Raw genomic sequence first — 10,918 nt, 5'->3', positions numbered from 1 at the left:
AATCGCATTGCGATTTTAATTTCGCGTTGCGATTCTCTCGTTGCGATTTTCATTTCGCGTTGCGATTTTCATTTCGCGTTGCGATTCTCTCGTTGCGATTTTCATTTCAACCAAAAGATAAAACAGTGTTGCAAATTTTAGTTTCAAGAATAAACTACTACTTTTTATGTTTATAGTTTTTGGTATATCTAACGTGGTATGTTTATTGTTTTTGTAGAAATTTTTTTCGGCTCAATTGACCTTGAGAAATAAAGTCAGCCTGGCCACTACAATTGCTTCGAAGCTTTCACCTGCTCAAAGACAATTGTTTGAGGAAACCTGCTTCGGGCCATGGCTGAGAGTACAGCATCCGGGTGGAGATGCTAATTTGACCCATTTGTGGCTTCAGACCATGACATCAAATCTACCCGACAGTATACAACGTGGTGAGGAAGAGATATGGTTTCATTTTCCACCAGCGTATACTTGTTTTGGGCGGAAGGAGTTCTGCTTAATCACTGGTCTACGATTCGGACACGATGATGTAGGCCGGTACACTCGTCATATCGCCCGCCCATCATGGTTATCCCGGGTTTTTCCGGATGAGTCAATGGAGAAGCCGAACCTACATGTCGACGACCTGAAGAAATTGTTTAATAAGAAAGCTGGTTTCACTCGGATGGATGACGTCGATGTTGTCCGAGTATGCCTTCTACTACTTGTGTATGCCGGCTTTTTAGGCAGAGAGGCCAGACAACCTATTCATCGGGAGCTAATAATATTGGTAGAGGACCTGAATGCATGGAATCTGTTTCCGTGGGGTTCATATATATGGAAAGCTACCTGGACTAAGTTGTCGTCTGCCTTTGATGACCGCAAAAGTTTGCGGGGCGATGGGTCCAAATACACTTTGTCAGGCTTTGTTTGGGCCTTTAAGGTAAGAATTTCTATATAATGTTTCTAAAATTATAATTAATTATTTAACAATTACTAATTTTGTTATTATATTGTTTGTAGATTTGGATATTCGAGGCTTTCCCCAGCATGCGTACATATGCAATAAAAACGTCAAATGATATTCCCAGGGCTATTTCCTGGAAGAGGAAAACTCTGTTGGATTGGGAAGACTTAATACCATATGCGACAATAAATAATGTAAGTTAACACAAATACTTTCATAATATATAAACAAGTTATTAATAGTAGACGTTTAACTTTGTTTGAGTTTTTATATTTTAGGAGGCCAACATTCCATTACAAAGACTGACACCCACGGAGGAAGAGCTTGCCACTGATTGGTGGCAAGCTAGTCAGAGTTTTTTTGATGGCACGGATGATGAGCAGCATCCACTTCCTCCAATTCGAGAGCCATCACCTCACCTAGAGCCATCACCCGATCGACCCGACTATACACCTCTAGAACGAGAGCCATCACCTATCCCGTCACATCATCGAGCCTCTTCTCCACCATCACCTCATGATAGGCGACCGGCAAAGATGCCACGACTCCTATCTCCCTGTTCTCCACCTCCACCTCAACGGGATGAGTCAAGGGAGTTACGTGATGAGGTCAATGCCTTGCGTGAGGAGATCGGTACTCTACACGATAACGATGGTGCATGGCGTGTGGAGGTGTCAACTTTACGTGGTAAGGTTGCCGCTCTACGTGAGATGATAGTATCGTTGCAGAATGAGGTTCATACTCTACGCAACGAGGTAAGTTTAAGATTTTCCATATTTAACTTAATGATAAATTTACTCGTAATTTCACTTAGATTAGCCATTTCACTTAGATTGCTTAGTAAATTTGTTCGGTTGCTGCCAATTCTGCTAAACTGTGTATTCTTTAACACTGTGAAATAGTATTTGTCTTTGTTTTGTCTTTTGGTTGAAATTCAAAGTGTTCGGTTGCTGCCAATTCTGCTAAACTGTGTATTCTTTAACACTGTGAAATAGTATTTGTCTTTGTTTTGTCTTTTGGTTGAAAGTAAATTTGTTCGGTTGCTGCCAATTCTGCTAAATTGTGTATTCTTTAACACTGTGAAATAGTATTTGTCTTTGTTTTGTCTTTTGGTTGAAAGTAAATTTGTTCGGTTGCTGCCAATTCTGCTAAACTGTGTATTCTTTAACACTGTGAAATATTATTTGTCTTTGTTTTGTCTTTTGGTTGAAAGTAAATTTGTTCGGTTGCTGCCAATTCTGCTAAACTGTGTATTCTTTAACACTGTGAAATAGTATTTGTCTTTGTTTTGTCTTTTGGTTGAAGTAATGCAATCCATTCAAGTTTCAATTTGCAGAAGAAGAAATAGTTTACTTTCGCAACACGAAACTTAAAATCGCAACGCGAAACCAAAATCGCAACGCGAAATGAAAATCGCAACGACAAAATCGCAACGCGAAACCAAAATCGCAACGACAAGATCGCAACGCGAAACCAAAATCGCATTGCGATTTTCATTTCGCGTTGCGATTCTTTCGTTGCGATTTTGGTTTCGCGTTGCGATTCTGTCGTTGCGATTTTCATTTCGCGTTGCGATTTTAAGTTTCGTGTTGCGAAAGTAAACTATTTCTTCTTCTGCAAATTGAAACTTGAATGGATTGCATTACTTCAACCAATAGACAAAACAAAGACAAATACTAACTTCAGGGTATTAGTTTGAAACATATTTTTCTTTGTTATCTGATGCATTTTGTGAACTATGATAGAATAATGACTTGGGTGAATACAATGCAAGTTTGAAACATATTTGTCTTTGTTTTCACTGTTTAAATATCATGTCTGTTTATTTACTGATTTTTGTATTTAATTATTTAGCGGCCCGATAGAGTGGATGCTTTACGTCGGGTTATGCTTGCACGACGGAGTTCACGCATCAGACAGCGTGCACGTGCTATTAAGTCTCCGTACACCCCAATAGTGCGAAGACACCGCAAGAAGAAGCCCGACTCGCCTATCATCCCTCAAGAGTCCACTCCTATCGTTGAAGAGGCCCCCTATCATTCCTCGAGAGTCCCCTCCCACCGTTCAAGAGGCCACTGTCATCATTGAAGAGGTCCCTCCCACCATTCAAGAGCCCGATTCACATGGCGTCATATGTAGGCTTCTTGAGAAACCCTCTGACGTGCCGGGCATGATGGATTCAAGTTGGCTCTCGTATGAGTTACCGGCCAGTACCATACCGGTATCTGAAGAGGAGAGGGAAGAACTACCGGACACAATTCTGGATAACACCCTTTGGGCTAAGACCGCTGTTGATTTTTATCTACATGAGCAGAGCCAGGGGTGTTTCACTGACATATGCAAGCTCACCGATGATATCTATTTGTTGCTTGATCGGTCTTGGTGGGGCGTATTATTAGGGGTCGAAGACAATGGCTATTTCGATGTGGGGGTAAGTCTTATATTTTTCTTATATTTTAATTTGATTAATTTTTTTTTTAAATTTATGTAAGTCACTAATATATGTCTTTTTTTGTAAAACAGCATATCGATGCGTGGGTGACACGTCTTCTAATAATAAGAAAACTTAAGAAAAATAAAAATATACGATATACAATTATGCCGACGTCTTTTCACGCCGTTCACTTGAAGAATGCACGAGATGAATCATTTGATTTGGGCAATGGACAAGCTAAACTTTATCCTGCATGGTGGGAGGTCGATAAGGTTAGTATTTATTTTAGATTGAGTTTAAAGGTTTTATGAAATAAGTGCGCAAATGAATGAATTATTACTTATGATTGCAGGTGTTTATCCCTGTTTTGGAACGTAAACATTGGATTCTCGTCGAGCTTCAGCTCCCATCCCTTAAGACAATAGTGTATGACAGCATGATAAATTACATATCATTGGCTGATTTAAGAGATGTTATTAAGGGATGGAGCTCTCATTTGGCTAAATTCTTGGATGCGATCAATTATTGGACTCGTTCTGGAAACAAGAAGCCAAAGAAGCTCAATATTACAGTTATTAGAGACGAGACCGCGCCACAACAAACGAGCGGAGCCAGAGGAGATTGTGGTCCTCTCGTATGCTTGGCGATGGAGCGTTTGACGACGGGAAGCATCAAGTATCTACCTCCCACCGATAGAGATAGAGCTGCAGTAGGCTTGTGGTTTCGGCATTATATGGCTAAATCGATATATACGAGACGCTGCCTACCTGCATCCGCGTTATAAAAATGTCCATAAACAATTGGTAAGTTTATATACTTTTGGTTTGAAAATGTTTGGTTAAGTACCTAGAATTCAATAATTTGCTGTTTGTAGGTTTTAGATGTGTAGAAAGTGTTGTTTGAGCAAATGTTTGGTTTCTGCAGGTTAATCTCAGAAGTGAACTGCGTGAAAATGATGTATGGCTGCAAAAGTTGATTCAATAGTTTAATTGATTGTTTTTTGATTTTTTAATTGATTTGTAAAAGTTGATTCAATAGTAGATGATCGGAAATAAGAATTATTGCTTATTTTTTGATTGTTTAATTGATTTGTAAAAGATGATTTGTAAAAGTTGATTTGTGTAATTGATGCGAATATAATTCTTATTTGTGCTTGTTTAATTGATTGAAATGTAATGGTTGATTTTGTTGATTTCAATCTGCATTATGTTGAAGGCAAAATTGACAATCGCAATGCGAAATGAAAATCGCAATGCGAAATGAAAATCGCAACGAGAGAATCGCAATGCGAAATGAAAATCGCAATGCGGAAATGAAAATCGCAACGGGAGAATCGCAATGCGATTTTAATTTCGCATTGCGATTCTCTCGTTGCGATTTTCATTTCGCATTGCGATTTTCATTTCGCATTGCGATTCTCTCGTTGCGATTTTCATTTCGTATTGCGATTTTCATTTCGCATTGCGATTCTCTCGTTGCGATTTTCATTTCACATTGCGATTTTCATGTTGGGATTTTCATTTCGCATTGCGATTCTCTCGTTGCGATTGTAATTTCCGTGTTGCGATAGTCAAATGCATGCCTAATAGTGATAACAACTGAATAACAAGAGTTGGTTAAGTCAAAATGGTTTGCCTGAGTCATTAATTCAACTGAAAATGTTAAAAGTTCACACATAAAATCCACATAATACAACGTTTGCATTTAAAAATCACCTAAGTTAACAGTCCCAAAAGGTGAAGCCAATTGTGATTGGTATTTTAAAGATGATTGCCTTTTGCTTGACACCATATGAGCTTTGGATTTTGATGAGGATCCATATTTTGGTAGAGGAAAAGATGATTTTGATGGCACTGGTGATCCACATGTCAACCTTGTATGACCACTTTCCTTGCACCGACTACATGTCGATCTCTTCTTCTCTTCACCCTTAGACGGTATACGATCGTGACTTTTTGGTCGGCCAGGTAGCCTTCTGTCCATGGCTGGTGGCAAAACTGTTTGTAAGTCATCTGGTATGTCCCACTCAGAAGGATGTGGAATAGGGTAGACAATCTCGGCATAAGTCTGTCGATAAACTTCTGTAGTGTAGCAATCCATAGCGTATGCGCTTGAATCATCTTGGTTTAAATGAAGAGCAACTTTTATAACATGGCCACACGGATAACCAGATGTTTGCCATTTCATACAACTACACGTCTTTGCATTTAGATCGACTAGCCCATTTAAGTTATTATCCAGTACTTGAAACAAAGTGTTTGAACATGGTTCAACTCTCCATGACGTTGACTTCACAACACGTTTCGTTATCTTTTTTTCAGTCCATGGTGTAACACGATGTTCCAATGTTCCTGTAAATTTAAATAAACAATACTTAGTAAAATATAAATATGATAAGTTACGAATTCAAAGAAATAATACCTGCATGGTTTCTTTTCTTGTAGTACCACTGTTGAATAGAGGCTCGAAAAAACTCCATTAACATAGTAATGGGTAATTTCCGGGAATGACGACTTAGAGCGTTGATTGATTCTGCACTATTAGACGTCATGAAACCATATCTTGCTCCAAGTTGATGTACTCTTGACCATCTTTCAAACCCGACATCTTCTAGTGTTTGAGCACACTGAGGCAAAACACGTCTTAAACAATTTATATGCTTATTGAAATCCACTTCCCGATAAGCTTTTACAGCCTTCCAGTATGTCCATTTGTGCTTTTTTATACCAGCAGACCTTGATTTTAGATTTCTATACAAATGAACACCACAAATTCCATGAAAAGCATCTGGGAAACACCTTCTAACAGCGTTGTCAATTGAGTTTCCCTATCGGATATGATTGTCAGATTGCTAATAGGACCTATGCAATCCCTAAGATGCCCCATAAACCATGTCCATGAATCAGAGGTTTCAGATTTGCCAACCCCGTAAGCTATTGGCAATATCCCATTGTTAGCATCCATGGCTACTGCTAATAAGTTTACTCCAAGGTATCGACCTTTCAAATGTGCTCCGTCAACTATAATAACTGGGCGCATGCAAGTAATAAACGAACGAATCTACAAAATAATATACACAAGAAATATAATCATTTAAATGTGAAATGCATGTAACTAACAAAAATGAGTCAACAAAATTATATTGATTTACTAACCGTAGCACCAATGGTGATAAACAGCAACTCAAAGCGTCCATCTCTATCTGTTTTGATATGAGTTACCGACCCAGGATTTTTCAGCTTTAAATTGTGACAATAAGCCGGCAGTTGGGCAAACGATGCTTCTGGCGACCCCCTCAACAATTCCAAGGCATAACATTTGGCTCTCCAAGCTTGAGAATATGATATACTAATCTTGAACCGAGCATTCATGTCAGTCATAATTTCATGTCCCCGATATACCCTGCCATTCAAAAACATTAACTCAGCCAGAAACCACCCAACACCTTTTTGTTTGCCTGTCTATGGTGAGGAAAAACTTGGGTTCTTGAACATGTATGTTTATCAATAAAAGTCCTAACTTGAAACATTTCGCAATCTTTTATTCTCTTTGCAATCATACGCCACATACAGTTTTTGTCAATCATACACCTTGTTTCTAAACGATCTTTGCTTGATTTGTTAACTTTTAGTTGATAGCCATCTTCCACACATTTCGTATACAAAGCTATCTTCAAGTCTTCCTTTGTATCAAAACAATCATCTTTCTTGATACGAATAACTTTTGTGTAACAATCAACTGCTTTCTTTACCAACTCTTCTTCCGGTATCTGAAGTAATTCTGGCATATTCCAGTTATACGCCCGTGGCATTTTCTTTTCTTCGGGGACTTTTTCTTCTTCTTTTTCTTCTTCAGGATTATATGAATTATAGAATGGATGTTCAACATGTTCATTCACAGTCGTAACTTCCTCCTCATTATCATCAACAATACATTCTTCGGCAACGGCTGTTTCATCATCAAAATTCGGGTATTGACCAATATCAAAATCATTACACGCAGGGTCTGTTTCTTCTTCTGAAACATCATCAAAATCCGTGTATTGACCAATATCAAAGTCCGGATATTGACCAAGACCAAATTTCGAATACTGACTAGTACTCACAATTTTTTCTGTTGGCTCATCATCGTCTAACTGGTCAATACGAAAACCGGAATTTGGTGCTGAAAGTTGATTGGGATTTGGATTAGAGAAAGGTTGTGGGTTTTGAGAAAAACTTAGTTGATTACTACCCGCTACTGACCCAACAATACTACTTCTAGGTTCAACAACATACAATGTAACATCATCTTGTGAAACACTAATGTAAGCAATGAATCGTTCAACATCTTCATTGTCGGTTAACAAATAAACTTTACCATTTCTCTGATAAGATAGCCTAAATCCACTTAGGGGCTCTAAATTCAATTTATTTGAAACACGTAGCATTAGAGTTTCATAAGTTAACTTTTGTAAAGACAATTTTAGTTGAAGATTCATGGGTAAAGGCATATATTGTAAAACACCATGAACATTATCCCATGACCCTCCAAAACACAAATCTATCCAAACATGATCAACATTAGATGATTTCATGGTTGTAAATTAATTTACTAAACAGACGAGCTGCGAAACTAAAACCTGTTGCCGGATTGGGAAGGATGTCGTTGGATATAGGAACGGATGTCGCCGGAGAGAGTGATAGATGGAGAAGGAATGAGTTGCGATTTAGGGATTTAGTTTATGATTTCAGTGTTATATACCCAAAATTTCAGTGTTGTGATTTACAGATTCTCGTTGCGATTTACGGATTATCGTTGCGATTTACAGATTCTCATTGCGATTTACGGATTATCGTTGCGATTTATAGATTCTCGTTGCGATTTACGGATTATCGTTGCGATTTACGGATACTCGTTGCGATATACGGATACGCATTGCGATTTACGGATACGCGTTGCGATTTTTACGGATACTCGTTGCGATAGTAAGAATCGCGTTGCGATTTATGTGTTCGCATTGCGATTTTCATATTCGCGTTGCGATTCTAGAAAATCGCAATGCGAATTTGTACTATCGCATTGCGATTTTCAAGAATCGCGTTGCGATTTTGAAAACTGATTTGCGATTCTGGGGATCGCGTTGCGATTTTTATTTCGCGTTGCGATTTTGTTGGTCATTTTGGCAAATCCAAAAAAAGTTGGTTAAAATCGTATATTATAACTTTTTTTTGGTCACTGAGGCGATTTTCTCTTAAATAAAATCTAGTTGATGTCAAAAAAAAAAAACTGTCAATATCATGTTAAATGAGTAATGGACACGTGATACAAATTTAATTACTTTTTACTTCATTTTAAAATAAAAAATATTAATTTTTTTTAAATGTGCAATATAAGAAATAAGATTTGAGGGTTTCGTGCAATGACATGTTATGTGATAATCGGACAAATGAAATCCTACAATAAGGAATGAAACAGTTACCATGCTCCAACGATAGGACCATAGAAGGAGTGAACGACAGATGCCTTGTAATATTTAAGGATCAAGGTTAAAGTTGACATAAATTGCAATTGAAAATTTTATCAAGAATCTAAATTTTTAGGTTGCATAAACTGTAGCAAAAAGTATTACATTTTTTAACATTTTTCGGTTGTAGACCTTAAACCCAAAATATATCTTTTCAAAATGTTATAAATTTATATAATATTTTAAGTTAAAATTTCTTAAATTAATATTAAATTACTGTCGCACTGTGGAACAACCTCCAAAATGAACTTATTTCATTCACGGATAACCAACGAGTGAATAGGTAGATAAATGTGCTTATAATGAAAGAGATAATATGTTACTTGACGGCTGTATAGGGGCTATGGTCATGCTTCACTTCTGTTGCCTGAAATAGCTCATCTCAATATTGAATACAATTTCAGTAAATAGCGACTCGAGAAAACTGCTGCCGTAAAAAGATGAAGCTTTTTTACTTCAAGAAAAAAGAATGCAAGAGTAAGTGCATAATGAATATCAAAATCGAATTTTACAACAAAAACAACCTACAAATGGATGTGCACTACTCGTTCAAAACGATGCATCATCAATCCATCACTTGTATTATGTTTCTATTCCTTGGCATCAGCAGAAGATTGTGGGGGTAGCTTGACTATACTCAACTGCCCTCCATCCTTGTTAGCAACCGTGGCTGCTTTTATCTCGTTGCAGTGATTTATGAACTTGGTCAGCTCCTGCTCTCACCATATACGAATATGGAATGTCAAAATGTTGAATATTTTCATGGAGCAATTGTATTCGGAAAATGACTCCCTCCCATCTGATCTTTAACTTTAAAATTAAATCCTCATACACACATGAATGAACCCTTATATCAATTAAGGGTATGCCTAATCTCTAATTCGGGTATCCTAGTGCTGGTAAGACGCTCAGTCACTCTAATTGTATGTGTTGTAGATGAACTGGACCATAGAGCTTATTATATATATAATCCATGAATACAAAAACTCACTTACCTCCCAACAGGGAGGGAACAAGAATCGAACTTTGGGAAGGACCAAATTGTGTAACTTTAGAAAGGGACCTATTAAGTATTTAAACCAAAAAAATAAGGGCCTAAAAAGCTATTAGACCAAGGTATCTGTTGTTCCATCCCTGCCAACAGGTAGGCTCAAATTCGAAACCAATTCTCCAAATCAACATCGACTCCCTCAAATGAATTCAGTTCCACTTAAGTTAAACAGCCACTAAAACAAGCATTCAATTGCAAACAGAGAAACATAAGCAACTAAATCCAAGGTTTATTAATTATTCATGAATGAGAATCAATTCACCTAACATGAACCACAAAATTAAGCCATAAGTCTACAATTAAAACAGAAGCATATTACGAGAAAGATCAAGACAACAAAATTCATCAAAAATTTCAGAGAAGAAAATAGTGTAAAAAAAGACAGTAAGGAGAGAGAGTTTACTCGATCAGCGTCCATCTCTTTCGATTGCTTGGATGGCTTGACGACTCTCTTACCTGTAAAGCAATCAGATTAAAAATCTATAAATACTCATTTGGACCAAAATATTTACAAATTAAGCTTACGTATAAGCAACCTTTGCGGATGTGAGGAAGTTTTCCATGGCGATTAGGGGGGATTGTTTTCTGCTTCTTTTTCCCTTTGAATAAATCTCCTTTCTGCGTCATCTTATCGTCCCCTTCAACAGCAACTCAATTGTTAGGATTTCTGCCTGCCCTTTCTCCTTCTAAGCGTTGCTATAGGGCTTTATTAAGAGCTTTGAGGGCTCATTAATATATTACAAATGAATATTCTGGGCTATGCTCTTGGGTTTACAAAACAACATCAAGTAGTAAACAAGGATGAATCATCTGTCGAAAAATCCAAAATTAATTTAATTAATTTTATGTTTTTCTCAAATTAAAATTTGGAATAAAATTAATTATATCGAATTGATTTTTTAGTTCGATGATCGAAAAATTAATTTAACCAAAATTTTCATGTTTATTTTACTAAGAAAGAAATAGCGTAATTATAGTTACCACTAG

At 37.2% G+C, this 10,918-nt stretch overlaps 1 protein-coding gene across 1 annotated transcript; it reads right to left on the bottom strand.

Annotated features, from left to right (window-relative positions):
* Window positions 1–9,327: 9,327 nt before the first annotated feature.
* LOC120129573 lies at window positions 9,328–10,617 on the bottom strand. The gene is made up of 3 exons (XM_039147037.1): window positions 10,468–10,617; window positions 10,335–10,387; window positions 9,328–9,593 (listed from the first exon to the last, which is right to left on the bottom strand). Exons 1-3 carry the CDS (start codon window positions 10,556–10,558, stop codon window positions 9,471–9,473), a joined length of 267 nt encoding a protein of 88 aa, XP_039002968.1. The 5' UTR covers window positions 10,559–10,617; the 3' UTR covers window positions 9,328–9,470.
* Window positions 10,618–10,918: the final 301 nt, after the last annotated feature.

This window comes from Hibiscus syriacus, unplaced genomic scaffold (assembly GCF_006381635.1).
Source record: "Hibiscus syriacus cultivar Baekdansim isolate YM2019G1 unplaced genomic scaffold, ASM638163v2 tig00110503_pilon, whole genome shotgun sequence".
NCBI lineage: Eukaryota > Viridiplantae > Streptophyta > Magnoliopsida > Malvales > Malvaceae > Hibiscus > Hibiscus syriacus.
This window is presented reverse-complemented; position numbering and strand designations above follow the sequence as displayed.